The sequence below is a fragment of the Pleuronectes platessa genome, chromosome 1, assembly GCF_947347685.1.
Source record: "Pleuronectes platessa chromosome 1, fPlePla1.1, whole genome shotgun sequence".
In the NCBI taxonomy this organism is placed as follows: domain Eukaryota; kingdom Metazoa; phylum Chordata; class Actinopteri; order Pleuronectiformes; family Pleuronectidae; genus Pleuronectes; species Pleuronectes platessa.
This window is the reverse complement of record NC_070626.1, coordinates 4,238,258-4,260,115: the sequence shown is the minus strand read 5'-3', so window position 1 is coordinate 4,260,115 and position 21,858 is coordinate 4,238,258. Positions and strand designations below refer to the sequence as shown.

General features: G+C 42.3%; 1 protein-coding gene across 1 annotated transcript in view; it reads right to left on the bottom strand.

Moving 5' to 3' along the window:
• LOC128436649 (mucin-5AC) overlaps window positions 1-21,858 on the bottom strand; it is a 39,887-nt gene that overhangs the window by 7,642 nt on the left and 10,387 nt on the right. The window contains exons 18-50 of the mRNA XM_053418449.1: window positions 21,804-21,850; window positions 21,609-21,712; window positions 21,315-21,466; window positions 21,055-21,193; window positions 20,179-20,289; window positions 19,433-19,612; window positions 19,091-19,330; window positions 18,108-18,264; window positions 17,706-17,834; window positions 17,295-17,445; window positions 17,133-17,176; window positions 16,820-17,047; window positions 15,674-16,708; window positions 14,685-15,202; window positions 14,163-14,375; window positions 13,208-13,853; window positions 12,657-12,862; window positions 11,613-12,347; window positions 10,572-11,303; window positions 8,548-10,253; window positions 8,012-8,202; window positions 6,960-7,651; window positions 5,916-6,650; window positions 5,007-5,606; window positions 4,676-4,856; window positions 2,917-3,053; window positions 2,600-2,771; window positions 2,143-2,390; window positions 1,736-1,919; window positions 1,330-1,513; window positions 858-1,036; window positions 666-735; window positions 433-563 (exon numbers count right to left, since the gene is read on the bottom strand). Of these exons, the coding sequence (XP_053274424.1) occupies window positions 433-563; window positions 666-735; window positions 858-1,036; window positions 1,330-1,513; window positions 1,736-1,919; window positions 2,143-2,390; window positions 2,600-2,771; window positions 2,917-3,053; window positions 4,676-4,856; window positions 5,007-5,606; window positions 5,916-6,650; window positions 6,960-7,651; window positions 8,012-8,202; window positions 8,548-10,253; window positions 10,572-11,303; window positions 11,613-12,347; window positions 12,657-12,862; window positions 13,208-13,853; window positions 14,163-14,375; window positions 14,685-15,202; window positions 15,674-16,708; window positions 16,820-17,047; window positions 17,133-17,176; window positions 17,295-17,445; window positions 17,706-17,834; window positions 18,108-18,264; window positions 19,091-19,330; window positions 19,433-19,612; window positions 20,179-20,289; window positions 21,055-21,193; window positions 21,315-21,466; window positions 21,609-21,712; window positions 21,804-21,850 (11,177 nt within the window). The remainder of the gene's footprint in view (window positions 1-432; window positions 564-665; window positions 736-857; window positions 1,037-1,329; window positions 1,514-1,735; window positions 1,920-2,142; window positions 2,391-2,599; window positions 2,772-2,916; window positions 3,054-4,675; window positions 4,857-5,006; window positions 5,607-5,915; window positions 6,651-6,959; window positions 7,652-8,011; window positions 8,203-8,547; window positions 10,254-10,571; window positions 11,304-11,612; window positions 12,348-12,656; window positions 12,863-13,207; window positions 13,854-14,162; window positions 14,376-14,684; window positions 15,203-15,673; window positions 16,709-16,819; window positions 17,048-17,132; window positions 17,177-17,294; window positions 17,446-17,705; window positions 17,835-18,107; window positions 18,265-19,090; window positions 19,331-19,432; window positions 19,613-20,178; window positions 20,290-21,054; window positions 21,194-21,314; window positions 21,467-21,608; window positions 21,713-21,803; window positions 21,851-21,858) is intronic.

The following is a 21,858-nucleotide window of genomic DNA, read 5'->3' as shown; positions in this document are numbered from 1 at the left end:
AATACAATATCCCTAACCTTACCTGGGTCATTTGCCTAAATTCACATATGTGTACCCTAAGTCTATTTTTCCGTTTTCTATTGTACCAGGAAATTCACTTTCCCTGTGTTTTGCAGGTTTAGTTTGAACTTTGGTCAGTTTGCTCTGGATCTTGATTTGTTTGTCTGTTTGGACTGCTCTCCGTGGTCATATCCCTACCTCACCACTGTAAGCCATGTCCTTTTTGTTTTGTTTATGTAAGCTCAACCTGGTCATCTGAATGGATATCTTTTCTACTTGGACACAACAGGGAAATGGCTGTATCTACAAACCAGTGATTTTGATAAAAAAATAATGAGGTTTTGACTTAGTCACTAAAAGCCATCAAGCAGATCACAACATTCATAAGTGCAACACAGCTTTTCACTGTACAGCAGTGTCATCTCTTCTTACCACAGTCTGGCACACATTCATTAGAGTTGGAAGAGAGGAGTATGCTGCCATTTGAGCAGTAACAACCCTCCAGCTTCACGTCTGTCATGGCACTGAACACATCGGCAGTATCTATGAATTTCTGGTTGTACCTGGCAGACACAACAGTATACAGTGTGAGGAAACACATTCACAATTCAATAAAAAGTGATTACTGCAATGAGAAAAAATGAATTGGAAGTAAACTGATATACCAGGAATCACAGGTAGGCTCTATCAGAGGGCTGCATGCCTTATACACTTTGGGACTTGGACATTTATATTCTATGGAAAGAAGGCAAGACAAGAGTTTTTTAAGAAGAGGTCATTGCTGTTATGTCATTGGTGACTTTTTTTTTTGTGTGGAATTGTGCTTGATATAAATATAGCATATTTGATTTGCATACCACAGAGTCCTTTCGTGGCCCTCCTCCAGTCGATACATAGTCCAGCATCGGCACAGGCTTCAGCGTAGGCTTTTAAGCTACTGCAACCAATGTGATGAATGTGCATGTGGCAAACATCAAATTCACAGCCCTCAACAAATGGCCTGTAGTCAAGGATCTTGTGGCAAGCTTCAAACACACTGGAGATTTACAGAAAGAGGACACAAACTGAATACATCACCTCTTGGCATTACACAGGCATGCCAAGCAGTAAAAGTTTGGACTTTCATGCTTGAAAGGCTTTACACAGGACATTTATATTTCCATCCAGAGGTGTTTGTAATTACTCGTATAATACATCTATACAAAAACATGTAAATTAAAGAATATGTAAATTCTTAAATTTACACCAGAGAACTAACATTAACTGACTTTAACCAGATGTTACAGACGACTGGTGCATTTCTGACACTTGTTTCCATTTTCTTCCTACCTGCTCTTGATTATCTCACAGATGGTGGTATTACAGGTAATTGGCGTTGGTGTGGGTAGGGGCTGAACTGGAGGTGCACAGTGACTGTTGTTACTGTGCCACTTGTGCGCCATATGAGGACACGAAGGATCGATTTTCCCACTGGGCAACATGCAGTCATCTGTCCTGTTGTTGTCACATGTGCCTAGAGAAATCGTCATCATTAGTAATTGGTCAAACATTGATAAAACTCAAACTCAAGTGTTGTCTTCCTGCTGAATCACAAGGATATGTAAGAATAATTTGAATACGAGCTCTTTTTCCCCCCCGAAGAATGAATCATACTGAAGATGTGTCAAATAGGTTGAATCGGTTTGTTGAAATTATCACAAAACTACAACTGTCATCTAGTTTAATTTAGACTTACCACATTGTCCTTGAGTGTTGCCACCAAATTCACTGTAGGGCAGGGAGATGCTGAATATGAGGCCTGAGAAGGTGACCTTGGCATGAATTTTCGGGATGATGAGCACCGTATCAATACCGGTGGTGGCTACGCGGAAGTCATCATTCTGATATGCAGGACTTACAGGCTTGTCATTCACAGATATCTAAAACAAATGCATAAAGAAGTGAATGCCACAAATAACCCTTCAATAACCCAACCATTTGTTCACTGCATTTACTCTATATTGTATGGAAGCCCCTCTTTGGACGCTTTTAAAAATTACGATCAGGTCAGTTATGCCAACTTAGCAAGTCCAAACCTCTGGTTGCATTTGCACTGAAGATTCGAATAATAAATTTGTTATGTTAATGATGTAATTTGATTACCTGGTTTGTGAAAATGCCCTTAATATCTTTCTGTGTAATAAAGATCTTGAAGCTTTTGTAGAAGACAGTGATGGATTGAGGACAGGACAAGCCATCAAGTGAATCGCAGTAGACGTTATCGATCATAACGCTGAAGTTGTATTTAGGCAGGATCTCTTTCACCAGCCAGTAGGAGCAGTTGCCTTGAAAAGCATAGTATGTTCCATCGAAGGTGACATAATGGGGGTCTCCCCAACCATAGCACATACCTGAATAGGATGAAGATATTACATTTTAAAAATAAGATTTCAAGTCATCTAATATGATCTTATACACAACATCCATCGTTAAAAATAAGATTATAAGATAGTATAAGTGAAATCAAATAACTACGTCACTAGTTCAAATCATATGTTGAACTTGAAAATGTTGCGAACTGGGAACAAAGTGAAGTAAATGGTTTGTAGGACAGACTTACATTGGCATTCGTAGTGGGGGCAACATTCATCATCATCCTTCACTTTGATAGCAGGGAAGGTATTTGCACATACTAGAGGCTCCGGAGTTGGACATTGTATGTGTTGATAGGTCACAGAGCCATTATTACATATTCCCACACTACAGTTCTTGCCGTTCCAAGTTTCGCCATTCTGTGAGGAGAATCATAGGTTGGAATTAAAACAAAAAGGAGGGGCTGGTATTCCTATAGAATACAAAATAATGTATTGATGCTTATAGCAGTTCAACAAATGCATTAAAAAAGTATGCGTGAACACAATGGAAATAAAGAATCACCTGTCTTGGCGGAGTTTCGTCATTGCAATTCGGTGATGGATCACACTTGTAATGTTTCTGCACTACATGACAGTTCTCATCGCAGTACCCCAGGTAACAGTAGCCATCATGGTCCGTCTCATTGTAAACTATGGAACCTGCAAATGAGGCAGAAGAATATTCCTGAAAACGGTCTGTCTGGTATTTGGAAGCAAGAATTAAACATGCATAACACACAGGGATATACTGAATATACTGATATACAGTACACATACAATGTATATCAGCACAATGACAGATAAAGGAGCTTAACACTATTTATATATGACTAATATGAAGACACTTGTGCTTTTAAAATTCTGCGTGTAAACGAACAGCTGGGATCAAATGTAACAGTAATACTTCCCCAAAAAAAAATTGTGCCTCGAGATTAAATACAAAGTAAATACAAAGACAAGACACAAGCGATTCCAGGATGTCACAAATGTCAAGCTTCTTCAGGCAGTTAAGCTGCACTCCTTTACGCTTGACATTCTTCAAAATCTTCCATACACAACCATATACACCCTCAAAATATGGAAATGTTCCCATCTCTCCTTTGGCCTTTCAATAACTCTGCTGCCCTAAGTGGCTGCCAGTGAATTCACCACTCTAGCATCAATCTACAGACTCGGACAGGAGGGTAAAAAACCATTTCTCTTTCCTACACATCTCTATGTAATCATATCCGGGGAAGTGATGAGGTCGCCGCCTATGCAAAAACTCTTAACTGTGCTTTGCTACTTTAATAAGCATTTCAGATGTTAGTTGTCTGTCTGAAATTGTAAAAAGATCAATGGTGTTTCCAGATCATCCAAAGCACTTATATGTATCCAACACCAAAGGTGAAAAAAGTACAGTAAAACAGGGCATCAACCTGCATATGACAATTTCAGACCAAAATGTGGAAAATGTCTTGTCAATGGTTTCAAGGCATTTTCTGGAGTTTGCCTTTCACATCTGAATAATGCAGGAGATAAACCCAGACCATGACAACAAGAAAATGTCCAAAAAATTCAAACAAGGATTGGTGTCTAGGTAGAGTATGCAAAAGGCAGGATATAACATATTAATTCTGTTGTGGAAGTAATCAACATTGGCATCTTTCATGTGTATGACTCCTATTTTTCATCCTGAGATATTTCAAATCATTTTGTATCTTTAGTTTTTTCAGTTGCGTTACTATTGCGTGAAGCTTATAATAAAATAAAACAACACACCCTCTCACTAACTGTGGATTTTCTAGACATTTTGCTGCTGTTTTTCTCATACAGGCTCATTCTGACACTTTACTAGGGTGCTGGCACGAAAGGCTCTGGAAAGTCCAGAGCAACTGAATCAGAAATTTGCATTTTCTTCTCTCTTCAGGGAAATATGTTCAGTGTATGTCTCATGCCTTTACATGGCCAAGTTCAACCAGAGAGTTAGTTTATTACATATCAAGACAGGTCATAGAAGCCACTCGACTTCCTTTTATCTTAGATCTTTCTGATTGTCTTGATTTCATTATTAAACAGGACGACCAGAGTCAGTCTAATTATTTTCCAAATAGATTTGTGCTAGTTCAAGTCATTTCTTCAAGATTAAGGGTTATGAAAAAAGCTTTATACCAAAATTAGGATTGTTAATAAACCAAAGCAAAAAGCCAAAATGTATGGTAGAAATCACAATGGTGTATACCATCAATATTTCTCAAATGAAATGCAAAGTTAGAAAAGGTGTGCCTGTAGTTAGAACTTACCACTGCTGAACTTTTTACCATTATGAAAGCAATGGCAAATCAATGGCAGTGTAACTGGTAGTGTAACTGGTTGAGTTCTTCCTGTCAACGCAATTGGGGTAGATATTTGTGAAGTAGGTCCTGTTGTAGGTGCCTGGGTGGTGGTAGTTGTTTCTGTTGTGGTTGAAGTAGTTGTTGGTGGCTGAGTTGTTGTTGTTGTTATTTCAGTGGTGGTAGTAGGGGTTGTGGTCGTAGTGGTAGTTGTTGGTGAGTCAGTTGTTGTTGTCATTTCAGTAGTGGTAGTAGGGGTTGTGGTCGTAGTAGTAGTTGTTGGTGAGTGAGTTGTTGTCGCAGTTGTGGTAGTAGGTGTTGTGGTTGAAGTAGTAGCAGGTATAGTACTTGGTTTGACAGTAGAAGATGTTGGACACTCACAACATTTAAATTTAATCTCATAATCAAAACACTCTTGCTGAAGTCCTTGTTGTTTGTTATTGCATATAAGACCCACATTCTTATTGCAAGTCACAGCCTGTCCCACATTGGAGATGGCAAGATGTGGGTAAATAATGGCTCTGCACTGGACATCTTCTGGAGCTGAGCAAATGTGATAACCAGCAGAGATTACTTTCTGGATGGATTCATCATCCCCACCACTAGGGCCTGGTGTGGGCTCACCAAGATTGATCCACTTTGACCAACCACATTTCATATCATGTCCCCCAGGGCATGGTCCAGCTGTAGGTGCCGGGGTGGTGGTAGTTGTTTCTGTGGTGGTTGAAGTAGTTGTTGGTGGCTGTGTTGTTGTTGTTGTCGTTTCAGTAGTGGTAGTAGGGGTTGTGGTTGTAGTAGTAGTTGTTGGTGAGTGAGTTGTTGTCGCAGTTGTGGTAGTAGGTGTTGTGGTTGAAGTAGTAGCAGGTATAGTACTTGGTTTGACAGTAGAAGATGTTGGACACTCACAACATTTGAATTTAATCTCATAATCAAAACACTCTTGCTGAAGTCCTTGTTGTTTGTTATTGCATATAAGACCCACATTCTTATTGCAAGTCACAGCCTGTCCTATATTGGAGATGTCGAGATGTGGGTAGATAATGGCTCTGCACTGGACTTCTTCTGGAGCTGAGCAAATGTGATAACCAGCAGAGATTACTTTCTGGATGGATTCATCATCCCCACCACTAGGGCCTGGTGTGGGCTCACCAAGATTGATCCACTTTGACCAAACACATTTCATATCATGTCCCCCAGGGCATGGTCCAGCTGTAGGTGCCTGGGTGGTGGTAGTTGTTTCTGTGGTGGTTGAAGTAGTTGTTGGTGGCTGAGTTGTTGTTGTCGTTTCAGTGGTGGTAGTAGGGGTTGTGGTTGTAGTAGTAGTTGTTGGTGAGTGAGTTGTTGTCGCAGTTGTGGTAGTAGGTGTTGTGGTTGAAGTAGTAGCAGGTATAGTACTTGGTTTGACAGTAGAAGATGTTGGACACTCACAACATTTGAATTTAATCTCATAATCAAAACACTCTTGCTGAAGTCCTTGTTGTTTGTTATTGCATATAAGACCCACATTCTTATTGCAAGTCACAGCCTGTCCTATATTGGAGATGTCGAGATGTGGGTAGATAATGGCTCTGCACTGGACTTCTTCTGGAGCTGAGCAAATGTGATAACCAGCAGAGATTACTTTCTGGATGGATTCATCATCCCCACCACTAGGGCCTGGTGTGGGCTCACCAAGATTGATCCACTTTGACCAAACACATTTCATATCATGTCCCCCAGGGCATGGTCCAGCTGTAGGTGCCTGGGTGGTGGTAGTTGTTTCTGTGGTGGTTGAAGTAGTTGTTGGTGGCTGAGTTGTTGTTGTCGTTTCAGTGGTGGTAGTAGGGGTTGTGGTTGTAGTAGTAGTTGTTGGTGAGTGAGTTGTTGTCGCAGTTGTGGTAGTAGGTGTTGTGGTTGAAGTAGTAGCAGGTATAGTACTTGGTTTGACAGTAGAAGATGTTGGACACTCACAACATTTGAATTTAATCTCATAATCAAAACACTCTTGCTGAAGTCCTTGTTGTTTGTTATTGCATATAAGACCCACATTCTTATTGCAAGTCACAGCCTGTCCTATATTGGAGATGTCGAGATGTGGGTAGATAATGGCTCTGCACTGGACTTCTTCTGGAGCTGAGCAAATGTGATAACCAGCAGAGATTACTTTCTGGATGGATTCATCATCCCCACCACTAGGGCCTGGTGTGGGCTCACCAAGATTGATCCACTTTGACCAAACACATTTCATATCATGTCCCCCAGGGCATGGTCCAGCTGTAGGTGCCGGGGTGGTGGTAGTTGTTTCTGTGGTGGTTGAAGTAGTTGTTGGTGGCTGTGTTGTTGTTGTTGTCGTTTCAGTAGTGGTAGTAGGGGTTGTGGTTGTAGTAGTAATTGTTGGTGAGTGAGTTGTTGTCGCAGTTGTGGTAGTAGGTGTTGTGGTTGAAGTAGTAGCAGGTATAGTACTTGGTTTGACAGTAGAAGATGTTGGACACTCACAACATTTGAATTTAATCTCATAATCAAAACACTCTTGCTGAAGTCCTTGTTGTTTGTTATTGCATATAAGACCCACATTCTTATTGCAAGTCACAGCCTGTCCTATATTGGAGATGTCGAGATGTGGGTAGATAATGGCTCTGCACTGGACTTCTTCTGGAGCTGAGCAAATGTGATAACCAGCAGAGATTACTTTCTGGATGGATTCATCATCCCCACCACTAGGGCCTGGTGTGGGCTCACCAAGATTGATCCACTTTGACCAAACACATTTCATATCATGTCCCCCAGGGCATGGTCCAGCTGTAGGTGCCGGGGTGGTGGTAGTTGTTTCTGTGGTGGTTGAAGTAGTTGTTGGTGGCTGTGTTGTTGTTGTTGTCGTTTCAGTAGTGGTAGTAGGGGTTGTGGTTGTAGTAGTAATTGTTGGTGAGTGAGTTGTTGTCGCAGTTGTGGTAGTAGGTGTTGTGGTTGAAGTAGTAGCAGGTATAGTACTTGGTTTGACAGTAGAAGATGTTGGACACTCACAACATTTGAATTTAATCTCATAATCAAAACACTCTTGCTGAAGTCCTTGTTGTTTGTTATTGCATATAAGACCCACATTCTTATTGCAAGTCACAGCCTGTCCTATATTGGAGATGTCGAGATGTGGGTAGATAATGGCTCTGCACTGGACTTCTTCTGGAGCTGAGCAAATGTGATAACCAGCAGAGATTACTTTCTGGATGGATTCATCATCCCCACCACTAGGGCCTGGTGTGGGCTCACCAAGATTGATCCACTTTGACCAAACACATTTCATATCATGTCCCCCAGGGCATGGTCCAGCTGTAGGTGCCTGGGTGGTGGTAGTTGTTTCTGTGGTGGTTGAAGTAGTTGTTGGTGGCTGAGTTGTTGTTGTCGTTTCAGTGGTGGTAGTAGGGGTTGTGGTTGTAGTAGTGGTTGTTGGTGAGTGAGTTGTTGTCGCAGTTGTGGTAGTAGGTGTTGTGGTTGAAGTAGTAGCAGGTATAGTACTTGGTTTGACAGTAGAAGATGTTGGACACTCACAACATTTGAATTTAATCTCATAATCAAAACACTCTTGCTGAAGTCCTTGTTGTTTGTTGTTGCATATAAGACCCACATTCTTATTGCAAGTCACAGCCTGTCCCACATTGGAGATGGCAAGATGTGGGTAAATAATGGCTCTGCACTGGACTTCTTCTGGAGCTGAGCAAATGTGATAACCAGCAGAGATTACTTTCTGGATGGATTCATCATCCCCACCACTAGGGCCTGGTGTGGGCTCACCAAGATTGATCCACTTTGACCAAACACATTTCATATCATGTCCCCCAGGGCATGGTCCAGCTGTAGGTGCCTGGGTGGTGGTAGTTGTTTCTGTGGTGGTTGAAGTAGTTGTTGGTGGCTGAGTTGTTGTTGTCGTTTCAGTGGTGGTAGTAGGGGTTGTGGTTGTAGTAGTGGTTGTTGGTGAGTGAGTTGTTGTCGCAGTTGTGGTAGTAGGTGTTGTGGTTGAAGTAGTAGCAGGTATAGTACTTGGTTTGACAGTAGAAGATGTTGGACACTCACAACATTTGAATTTAATCTCATAATCAAAACACTCTTGCTGAAGTCCTTGTTGTTTGTTGTTGCATATAAGACCCACATTCTTATTGCAAGTCACAGCCTGTCCCACATTGGAGATGGCAAGATGTGGGTAAATAATGGCTCTGCACTGGACTTCTTCTGGAGCTGAGCAAATGTGATAACCAGCAGAGATTACTTTCTGGATGGATTCATCATCCCCACCACTAGGGCCTGGTGTTGGCTCACCAAGATTGATCCACTTTGACCAACCACATTTCATATCATGTCCCCCAGGGCATGGTCCAGTTGTAGGTGCCGGGATGGTGGTAGTTGTTTCTGTAGTGGTTGAAGTAGTTGTTGTTGGTGAGTGAGTTGTTGTCGTAGTTGTGGTAGTAGGTGTTGTCGTTAAAGTAGTAGCAGGTATAGTACTTGGTTTGACAGTAGAAGATGTTGGACACTCACAACATTTGAATTTAATCTCATAATCAAAACACTCTTGCTGAAGTCCTTGTTGTTTGTTGGTGCATATAAGACCCACATTCTTATTGCAAGTCACAGCCTGTCCCACATTGGAGATGGCAAGATGTGGGTAAATAATGGCTCTGCACTGGACTTCTTCTGGAGCTGAGCAAATGTGATAACCAGCAGAGATTACTTTCTGGATGGATTCATCATCCCCACCACTAGGGCCTGGTGTGGGCTCACCAAGATTGATCCACTTTGACCAAACACATTTCATATCATGTCCCCCAGGGCATGGTCCAGCTGTAGGTGCCGGGGTGGTGGTAGTTGTTTCTGTGGTGGTTGAAGTAGTTGTTGGTGGCTGTGTTGTTGTTGTTGTCGTTTCAGTAGTGGTAGTAGGGGTTGTGGTTGTAGTAGTAGTTGTTGGTGAGTGAGTTGTTGTCGCAGTTGTGGTAGTAGGTGTTGTCGTTAAAGTAGTAGCAGGTATAGTACTTGGTTTGACAGTAGAAGATGTTGGACACTCACAACATTTGAATTTAATCTCATAATCAAAACACTCTTGCTGAAGTCCTTGTTGTTTGTTGGTGCATATAAGACCCACATTCTTATTGCAAGTCACAGCCTGTCCCACATTAGAGATGGCAAGATGTGGGTAAATAATGGCTCTGCACTGGACTTCTTCTGGAGCTGAGCAAATGTGATAACCAGCAGAGATTACTTTCTGGATGGATTCATCATCCCCACCACTAGGGCCTGGTGTGGGCTCACCAAGATTGATCCACTTTGACCAAACACATTTCATATCATGTCCCCCAGGGCATGGTCCAGCTGTAGGTGCCGGGGTGGTGGTAGTTGTTTCTGTGGTGGTTGAAGTAGTTGTTGGTGGCTGTGTTGTTGTTGTTGTCGTTTCAGTAGTGGTAGTAGGGGTTGTGGTTGTAGTAGTAGTTGTTGGTGAGTGAGTTGTTGTCGCAGTTGTGGTAGTAGGTGTTGTGGTTGAAGTAGTAGCAGGTATAGTACTTGGTTTGACAGTAGAAGATGTTGGACACTCACAACATTTGAATTTAATCTCATAATCAAAACACTCTTGCTGAAGTCCTTGTTGTTTGTTATTGCATATAAGACCCACATTCTTATTGCAAGTCACAGCCTGTCCTATATTGGAGATGTCGAGATGTGGGTAGATAATGGCTCTGCACTGGACTTCTTCTGGAGCTGAGCAAATGTGATAACCAGCAGAGATTACTTTCTGGATGGATTCATCATCCCCACCACTAGGGCCTGGTGTGGGCTCACCAAGATTGATCCACTTTGACCAAACACATTTCATATCATGTCCCCCAGGGCATGGTCCAGCTGTAGGTGCCGGGGTGGTGGTAGTTGTTTCTGTGGTGGTTGAAGTAGTTGTTGGTGGCTGTGTTGTTGTTGTTGTTTTCGTTTCAGTAGTGGTAGTAGGGGTTGTGGTTGTAGTAGTAATTGTTGGTGAGTGAGTTGTTGTCGCAGTTGTGGTAGTAGGTGTTGTGGTTGAAGTAGTAGCAGGTATAGTACTTGGTTTGACAGTAGAAGATGTTGGACACTCACAACATTTGAATTTAATCTCATAATCAAAACACTCTTGCTGAAGTCCTTGTTGTTTGTTATTGCATATAAGACCCACATTCTTATTGCAAGTCACAGCCTGTCCTATATTGGAGATGTCGAGATGTGGGTAGATAATGGCTCTGCACTGGACTTCTTCTGGAGCTGAGCAAATGTGATAACCAGCAGAGATTACTTTCTGGATGGATTCATCATCCCCACCACTAGGGCCTGGTGTGGGCTCACCAAGATTGATCCACTTTGACCAAACACATTTCATATCATGTCCCCCAGGGCATGGTCCAGCTGTAGGTGCCTGGGTGGTGGTAGTTGTTTCTGTGGTGGTTGAAGTAGTTGTTGGTGGCTGAGTTGTTGTTGTCGTTTCAGTGGTGGTAGTAGGGGTTGTGGTTGTAGTAGTAGTTGTTGGTGAGTGAGTTGTTGTCGCAGTTGTGGTAGTAGGTGTTGTGGTTGAAGTAGTAGCAGGTATAGTACTTGGTTTGACAGTAGAAGATGTTGGACACTCACAACATTTGAATTTAATCTCATAATCAAAACACTCTTGCTGAAGTCCTTGTTGTTTGTTGTTGCATATAAGACCCACATTCTTATTGCAAGTCACAGCCTGTCCCACATTGGAGATGGCAAGATGTGGGTAAATAATGGCTCTGCACTGTACTTCTTCTGGAGCTGAGCAAATGTGATAACCAGCAGAGATTACTTTCTGGATGGATTCATCATCCCCACCACTAGGCCCTTGTGTTGGCTCACCAAGATTGATCCACTTGGACCAACCACATTTCATATCATGTCCCCCAGGGCATGGTCCAGCTGTAGGTGCCAGGGTGGTGGTAGTTGTTTCTGTGGTGGTTGAAGTAGTTGTTGGTGGCTGTGTTGTTGTTGTCGTTTCAGTAGTGGTAGTATGGGTTGTGGTCGTAGTAGTAGTTGTTGGTGAGTGAGTTGTTGTCGCAGTTGTGGTAGTAGGTGTTGTGGTTGAAGTAGTAGCAGGTATAGTACTTGGTTTGACAGTAGAAGATGTTGGACACTCACAACATTTGAATTTAATCTCATAATCAAAACACTCTTGCTGAAGTCCTTGTTGTTTGTTGGTGCATATAAGACCCACATTCTTATTGCAAGTCACAGCCTGTCCCACATTGGAGATGGCAAGATGTGGGTAAATAATGGCTCTGCACTGGACTTCTTCTGGAGCTGAGCAAATGTGATAACCAGCAGAGATTACTTTCTGGATGGATTCATCATCCCCACCACTAGGGCCTGGTGTGGGCTCACCAAGATTGATCCACTTTGACCATACACATTTCATATCATGTCCCCCAGGGCATGGTCCAGCTGTAGGTGCCTGGGTGGTGGTAGTTGTTTCTGTGGTGGTTGAAGTAGTTGTTGGTGGCTGAGTTGTTGTTGTCGTTTCAGTGGTGGTAGTAGGGGTTGTGGTTGTAGTAGTAGTGGTTGGTGAGTGAGTTGTTGTCGCAGTTGTGGTAGTAGGTGTTGTGGTTGAAGTAGTAGCAGGTACAGTACTTGGTTTGACAGTAGAAGATGTTGGACACTCACAACATTTGAATTTAATCTCATAATCAAAACACTCTTGCTGAAGTCCTTGTTGTTTGTTATTGCATATAAGACCCACATTCTTATTGCAAGTCACAGCCTGTCCTATATTGGAGATGTCGAGATGTGGGTAGATAATGGCTCTGCACTGGACTTCTTCTGGAGCTGAGCAAATGTGATAACCAGCAGAGATTACTTTCTGGATGGATTCATCATCCCCACCACTATGGCCTGGTGTGGGCTCACCAAGATTGATCCACTTTGACCAAACACATTTCATATCATGTCCCCCAGGGCATGGTCCAGCTGTAGGTGCCTGGGTGGTGGTAGTTGTTTCTGTGGTGGTTGAAGTAGTTGTTGGTGGCTGAGTTGTTGTTGTCGTTTCAGTGGTGGTAGTAGGGGTTGTGGTTGTAGTAGTAATTGTTGGTGAGTGAGTTGTTGTCGCAGTTGTGGTAGTAGGTGTTGTGGTTGAAGTAGTAGCAGGTATAGTACTTGGTTTGACAGTAGAAGATGTTGGACACTCACAACATTTGAATTTAATCTCATAATCAAAACACTCTTGCTGAAGTCCTTGTTGTTTGTTGTTGCATATAAGACCCACATTCTTATTGCAAGTCACAGCCTGTCCCACATTGGAGATGGCAAGATGTGGGTAAATAATGGCTCTGCACTGTACTTCTTCTGGAGCTGAGCAAATGTGATAACCAGCAGAGATTACTTTCTGGATGGATTCATCATCCCCACCACTAGGCCCTGGTGTTGGCTCACCAAGATTGATCCACTTTGACCAACCACATTTCATATCATGTCCCCCAGGGCATGGTCCAGTTGTAGGTGCCGGGATGGTGGTAGTTGTTTCTGTAGTGGTTGAAGTAGTTGTTGTTGGTGAGTGAGTTGTTGTCGTAGTTGTGGTAGTAGGTGTTGTCGTTAAAGTAGTAGCAGGTATAGTACTTGGTTTGACAGTAGAAGATGTTGGACACTCACAACATTTGAATTTAATCTCATAATCAAAACACTCTTGCTGAAGTCCTTGTTGTTTGTTGGTGCATATAAGACCCACATTCTTATTGCAAGTCACAGCCTGTCCCACATTGGAGATGGCAAGATGTGGGTAAATAATGGCTCTGCACTGGACTTCTTCTGGAGTTGAGCAAATGTGATAACCAGCAGAGATTACTTTCTGGATGGATTCATCATCCCCACCACTAGGGCCTGGTGTGGGCTCACCAAGATTGATCCACTTTGACCAAACACATTTCATATCATGTCCCCCAGGGCATGGTCCAGCTGTAGGTGCCGGGGTGGTGGTAGTTGTTTCTGTGGTGGTTGAAGTAGTTGTTGGTGGCTGTGTTGTCGTTGTTGTCGTTTCAGTAGTGGTAGTAGGGGTTGTGGTTGTAGTAGTAGTTGTTGGTGAGTGAGTTGTTGTCGCAGTTGTGGTAGTAGGTGTTGTGGTTGAAGTAGTAGCAGGTATAGTACTTGGTTTGACAGTAGAAGATGTTGGACACTCACAACATTTGAATTTAATCTCATAATCAAAACACTCTTGCTGAAGTCCTTGTTGTTTGTTATTGCATATAAGACCCACATTCTTATTGCAAGTCACAGCCTGTCCTATATTGGAGATGTCGAGATGTGGGTAGATAATGGCTCTGCACTGGACTTCTTCTGGAGCTGAGCAAATGTGATAACCAGCAGAGATTACTTTCTGGATGGATTCATCATCCCCACCACTAGGGCCTGGTGTGGGCTCACCAAGATTGATCCACTTTGACCATACACATTTCATATCATGTCCCCCAGGGCATGGTCCAGCTGTAGGTGCCTGGGTGGTGGTAGTTGTTTCTGTGGTGGTTGAAGTAGTTGTTGGTGGCTGAGTTGTTGTTGTCGTTTCAGTGGTGGTAGTAGGGGTTGTGGTTGTAGTAGTAGTGGTTGGTGAGTGAGTTGTTGTCGCAGTTGTGGTAGTAGGTGTTGTGGTTGAAGTAGTAGCAGGTACAGTACTTGGTTTGACAGTAGAAGATGTTGGACACTCACAACATTTGAATTTAATCTCATAATCAAAACACTCTTGCTGAAGTCCTTGTTGTTTGTTGTTGCATATAAGACCCACATTCTTATTGCAAGTCACAGCCTGTCCTATATTGGAGATGTCGAGATGTGGGTAAATAATAGCTCGGCACTGGACTTCTTCTGGAGCTGAGCAAATGTGATAACCAGCAGAGATTACTTTCTGGATGGATTCATCATCCCCACCACTAGGCCCTGGTGTTGGCTCACCAAGATTGATCCACTTGGACCAACCACATTTCATATCATGTCCCCCAGGGCATGGTCCAGCTGTAGGTGCCAGGGTGGTGGTAGTTGTTTCTGTGGTGGTTGAAGTAGTTGTTGGTGGCTGAGTTGTTGTTGTCGTTTCAGTGGTGGTAGTAGGGGTTGTGGTTGTAGTAGTAGTTGTTGGTGAGTGAGTTGTTGTCGCAGTTGTGGTAGTAGGTGTTGTGGTTGAAGTAGTAGCAGGTATAGTACTTGGTTTGGCAGTAGAAGATGTTGGACACTCACAACATTTGAATTTAATCTCATAATCAAAACACTCTTGCTGAAGTCCTTGTTGTTTGTTGTTGCATATAAGACCCACATTCTTATTGCAAGTCACAGCCTGTCCCACATTGGAGATGGCAAGATGTGGGTAAATAATGGCTCTGCACTGGACTTCTTCTGGAGCTGAGCAAATGTGATAACCAGCAGAGATTACTTTCTGGATGGATTCATCATCCCCACCACTAGGGCCTGGTGTGGGCTCACCAAGATTGATCCACTTTGACCAAACACATTTCATATCATGTCCCCCAGGGCATGGTCCAGCTGTAGGTGCCGGGGTGTTGGTAGTTGTTTCAGTGTTGGTTGAAGGAGTTGTTGTAATTGGCAGAGTTGTTGTTTCAGTTTTAATAGTTGGGGTGGTGGTCGTAGTAGTAGTTGTTTTTGGCTGAGTTGTTGTTTCAGTTGTAGTAGTAGGGGTGGTGGTAGTTGTAGTAGTTGTTTTTGGCTGAGTTGTGGTTTCAGTTGTAGTAGTATGGGTGGTGGTTACAGTAGTAGTTGTTTTTGGCTGAGTTGTGGTTTCAGTTGTAATAGTTGGGGTGGTGGTCGTAGTAGTAGTTGTTTTTGGCTGAGTTGTGGTTTCAGTTGTAGTAGTAGGGGTGGTGGTAGTAGTAGTAGTTGTTTTTGGCTGAGTTGTGGTTTCAGTTGTAATAGTAGAGGTTGTGGTCGTAGTAGTAGTTGTTTTTGGCTGAGTTGTTTCAGCTGTAGTAGTAGGGTTGGTAGTCGTAGTAGTAGTTGTTTTTGGCTGAGTTGTTGTTTCAGTTGTAGTAGTAGGGTTGGTGGTCGTAGTAGTAGTTGTTTTTGGCTGAGTTGTGGTTTCAGTTGTAGTTGTAGGGGTGGTGGTCGTAGTAGTAGTTGTTTTTGGCTGAGTTGTGGTTTCAGTTGTAGTAGTAGGGGTGGATGTAGTAGAGGTTGTAGGTTTCTCGGTTGTTGTGGTTTCAGTTTTGGTTGTAGATGTTGTTCTTAAAGTATTAGTTATAGGTGGATGAGTTGTAGTTTTTTTAGTTGTCTTTAGGGGCATTTTAGTTGTGGTAGTTGATGCTAGAGTTTGTAAGGTTTGGAAAGTAGTACTTGTTGGATTCAGCGTTGTGTCGCATTGTACTGTCTTGCAACATTTTACTTTTATTTCATAATTTAAACATATGGGGGGATACTGTAAGCTGTTCTTACACAGGAGTCCTACTTTGTTATTGCAAGTTACATTTTGCCCTAATTGCTCAAGGGGCATTGATTCATAGTGAAATACCCGACACTCCACTGCCACTGGATTCTCACAGATGTTGTAGCCCTTCTGGATGATGTGCTTGATGGTTTCATTGTCCCCACCCTGAGGACCATGATCAGGATAGTCCGAGTTTATCCATTTTGACCAGAAGCATGTTTCCTGACAAGGTGCTCCTGTAACATGTTTTGTTGTGGGATTTGCGGTTGAGGTTGGATGTGGAGCAGGCTTTGTTGGACATACACTATATTCACAACACAGAACTCTGACTTGGTAGTTAAAGCACAGGGCCAATGGCCCAGACTGGTTTTCATTTCTGCACATCAGCCCCTTAGCTATATTACATTCCACAATCTGTCCCACATTGTCAATTGTGACATTAGGAAATTTTTCAGCTCTGCATTCGATTTGACTTGGCTTATCACATATCTTGTTTCCAGCCCGTCTAATCTTTTCATAAGTTTCGTCGTCTCCTCCTGGAGTTCCCAGTGTGGGGAAGCTGGAATCATACCATGGCGACCATACACAAGGATTACAAGTGACTGTAACTGGTTCTGTAAACACACATAAAACGGACAATGATTAAGTAGTAAATCTTGTATTATATAGCTGATTACTGTATGTCTTAAATCGAAAATGTTTACCTGGACCATACATACCTGGTGTGGTTGATGTAAAAACAAACGTGGTTGGCGACTGGCTAGTTGTAGTTGAAGTCACAGTGGGCAATTGTGTAGTTATGGCTGGTACTGGGCATGGGTAAGACTCCTTGTCAATGGTGCCATTTGTACCACATACTGCTGTCATGCAGTTACCATGTCCATCTGTTGTGTTATAGATTGTTCTGCCAGAGGGATATTTGTTTCCATGATATGTGCAACTACAGGCTGTGAAAAGAGGAGATCTTTAATTGACATTTTAACCTCACATACACTTTTTTTAAACCAATGATCACTCCAAGTCTTTGCTTACCTTCAGTATCGTAACGACATTTGATGGTCATTGACCTGCATGTACTTAAAGAGAGAAAAACATAAACATAAGATCAGATTAGATTATTGTGTTAATTTGTATTTGAACATCCCACAACATTACATTGCATCGATTAGCCCATGAAAGATATGCAAAACTTACCATGTATAACAGTTTTTGGTTGTTGGAACTTTGTCACCGTTATCATAGTGTTTCCCCTCTTTATCATAGCAGCCACATTGTTCCTTTACGACACATGTCATTGTATCCTCATCAAAGTATGACTGAGCAGTGGGACACTTGGGATAGCAACCTAATTGAAAAAAACAACATCTATTCATACATTGCAAGAGAGGGTACTTTATGGCATTTTTTTTAAACCAGGAATACCACCATTTGAAAGTGGTTAGAATTTCATTTACACATTGAATTGTGGTGGAATGATTGATATTATTAAGGAAATTATTATATGTAACGGTAAAATGTACTGATGTCGTCAATTGTCGATCTTGCTAATCCTTATTTAAATTCCATTAACAGATGAGGTCAAGTTATAAAATCCTTATCTTGTACCTTCAAGAGGAGGTATCTGTGTGGAGCAGCTGCCTGAAGGGTTCCGGCAGGTTTTCATACAAGGAGATCCACAAGGCATGTAGTGCCATTCACATTCACCAGGGGGATTGTAGTAATCACAGAAGAGAGCTGAAAAAGAGAAACAACGAATCCAGTTTGCGCATTTGTCAGGCTTGATCTGATGGCCTAGATGTGTTGGTGTACATAGCCTTATATTTACCTTTGTACTTGACAGACATGGTACTTTAGTATGAAATCACAACATTGAAAATTTCATGACAATCATTTTGATGTGATTATTTAGCTAGTTTTGTGTGAAATTATTATGTGAAATTATTTAAAATAGACATAATTCTAATTTAAAATTAGCTCACCAAGAAATCTCTCATCCTCGTTACTTACGGCAGATTTTAGGGGTTCTCCATCGTAGACAGACACCAGCTTGATTACACGATTCAGCATAAGCAGCCACAGCAGTGCAGAAACACTCGCAGTCTCCACCAGTGTCACAAGCACATGAGTCGAACACACATGCTTCATAGTATGGTGTAGGATCCACCTGCAAGGTGTGTTGATACATTTGGTGAGTTCAGTTTAGTGTTTAGTAAAGAACAACTCTACAACACAAAATGGAGGAAAGGTTGCACTTCCGTTTGTTGTCATGCAAATAATCTAGTTTTTATTCTACTGCATTTACTGTATGTAGCTGGTTTAGTCAGTGTTGTGCAAGTTCACACAGAGTTGGATCAAAGTTCCGTTCATAAAGAATAAAATGAACTGGTTCATTTTAATCATTCACAATTTGCACAGTTCTCTTGGAACCCTAATCAACAAGGTAAAATACAAAATCAAGTTTTGAAGGATGGACATGCCATACCTTTTTTTAACATGTGGAAGCTCAGCTGAGCGCCCATGACAGCAATTTCCCCCAAAACCAGACACAATTCAAACACAATGCACATCGAACAAACACACAAAGCGGGTACCAATGAACATGCTACTTTATGCTTAAAACACAAACTGACAACACAGATTGCAACTGTATCTTTGCCATCTTTCTACGACCAACACTCACCGAACCAGCAGGCGAACAACAGCAAAAAACAAAGATCACATCTGAGAGCAACAAACATAATTGTCATCTTTCCTCTGATGTTTGGTCATGATAAGTTTTGTTTTAATCCATAACGCTGGTAAACTCCACGGTGAATACTGCTATTGAACAGTGTGCAGGAGCTCTTTTCATAGATTTTGATCTACTCGTCGCTCTCCTATGCACCTGTTCTGCCACATGGGGGTGCAAAGCCTTCTTTAGTGTTGGAATAAAATGTGGCTCAGAGAAGTTGTGCTATGGATTGCCAACGATTATGTAAACAACAACTTACAATAGAGTGGCAGGTGGAGAAGACGTCACTCTCTATGATGCTGCACTGTTTCTTGGCCCACGACTGTCTGTATGGGTTGTCTGTGCAGGGGCTGTTAATGCTCGGAGCATCGGGGCAGCTTGGTAAATCCTTCCAGCTGTTGCCAAACACCAGTGGGCTGACAACCATTGCATGGCACCTTGTAGTGAAGTCGTTATTTGCATTGTTGTCATAGCTGCCACAAAGCCCACACACCCGACCCTGAAAAAAGAAGAGCTCCTTATCTCATGTTGTTAAACACAAACAAAGCTCATGTTTTTTCACATTTCGATCCCAGCCTTGGTTCATTTACACCGGGGTTACCTTATATTTTGGGCTGAGCTTGATGAACAAGGTGGTTTTTCTGTCCCACATGAGAATGAGTCCATTGTTGGCTTCAATTACGAGGTAGTTACCCATAGTGCTATAACGGAATGGAGTGGCCTCTTCTTTTCCACTTGAAAGCAACCTGTAGTTTCCTTCTGTTAGAATCAGTTCTGCACTCTGCACAAAAGATAAGGCAAGGATTATTGGTAAGTGTGTGTGTGTGTGTGTGTGTGTGTATGTGTGTGTGTGTTGACATTTTATCCTTGTAGAATTAAATCAACACAATAACTTGTAGTAGGTGTAAGATGGAGACAGGGAGTGGCTGTACCGGAACATCCGTGCCGAGTATGGGCTATAATTCCAGATCCAGACTGATAAACTGGTGATGTCTAACCTACTGGACGTTGTGGTGGTCAACAAACACCGTTGACAGATAGAGGAAGTGGGTGACATGAACAACATCATAGAGGCAGCTCAAGAACTCCTAAGAACTAAATCAATAAAGGCTGCTACAGGAGACAAGACTCAAGGGGGAAGCTGTGCAAAGATACCACTGAGACTGTCCAGCACACAGTAGCAGGGTGTAAAATGCAAGTTGCTACAATGCACCTGAGAGACATAACCAAGTGGCTGCATGGGAATGTATACAGGAACATCAGGAGAGCCTAAGTGCTGATGGGACCCACAACTGAAAGTGGCGGAGAACAACAGAGATTTTTAATGTTTTTTTTCTTATTGTTTACCTCCAGAAAGATCTTGATGGTCTTAGAGCAGGTGGTTCCTGTGGTTCCACACGGAACATTCTCAGTGATCACTCTGAAAGTTCCATTACTCTGAGCGCTGCCACAGTAGTCCTGAGGAAGGGGACACCCACACAGGCACACACACAAATAAGTACATTATCTCTTTATTCCTGATATTCACCCTTATATTTCATTTTCATTTTAGTAAAATGTATATAAAATATACATGGGCACTTTGTAGAGTGCATCGACTGCCAAGGCCCAACAGTCTCCTTATGAAACCAATTTAAATTAAATTCACTAGATCTGGATTTGTATCTGGGTCTGCACCACATTGCACACACACATAAATATCAGTCCCCAAATATGACAGATTTTTTCTTCAGGATCCATCTCTCTTAGAAATCAACCAAAAATGGAAAAACGCCCAATATCAAAATGTAAACAACATGAAATTAAATTCCTAGATTCGCCCACTGATTTTCAATGATTTCTATTAATCTGGGCCCTAATGTTTGCGTAATGCTGCAAACAGAACGACAGGCTACAACATAACCTCCCTGGCAGAGGTAATAACTGTTTAAAGCCAAAGCATATTACCAGCCTCTAGCAGTACATATGTACAAAAAGCAAGGATAAAGTTTCTGACAGAGCATACCTGCTTCACACCAGTGGCAACCAAGTTGAATTAGTTTGTTTTGGATTTTGGAGTTGATAATAATGATGTATTACTATACACACACAAAATCAAGCAAGGACATTTGAGAGAATGTCTTCCCTTTGATTCTGCTCAACATACTAATCCCCTTTAGTGACAGCTCATTCGTCATACTTCCATCTTTCTGTTTTTCAGCTGTTTTTCTGGCACAGTCATACCTGAGTGAGAACGTATTCACAGTTGCCATCAAAGATGAAGCGCTTCTGATCAAAGGTCATGTAGTGTCCAGCACCATACACAGAGCAAGTCCCATCACACTGATCGGTTGTACAGATCCACTTTCTGTCTTTACAAGTGCTGTGAGCAGATACACAACAGATGGAATCACGATTATAAATGGCCTTTTTGTGTTTACATGTCACAGGGGGAAACCTGTGTTTCTAGCTTCAGTGTCTCAATCTACTTGTGATTCACTTACCAGGTGTTGCAGTCCACCCTGGTGGTCTCTCCAGGCTGGTAGGAGATCCCATTGTGATCACAGAGACAGGCCTCTGGCTTGATGCAGCGTCCTTTACCATCAGATACCAACCCAGGTGGACACATGCAGCCAGAGACACACCCTGTGGTCATCTGCAAAGGAAAGTTAAAATGTACAGTCCACAGTCAGCTTTCATTTCTGCTCCAGCAGAGACAATGTCTTACAACCAGTATAAACTATTTATCTGTGCTCGCATGTAAATAAATCCTTTATGTTGGGGAACAGGTGACTCACACAGGCCATGTCTAATGTGTTGCAGCTCATCTCACACTCAGTTCCTTTTGCAGCGGGACCATTAGCAGAGCAGTTGAAGAACACCATTGGAGGAGCACAGTTTCCTGAGAAAAGACAAGTCGGAAATTAATTTACTGTATTTCTAAAGTGAAGTGCATATCTAACCCTAACCCTGATTCCTTTCATGTAACTTACCTGATTGTATTTCTCCAATGCAGCTGAGTTTGCCCTTCTTACAGGTGCTAGTGTA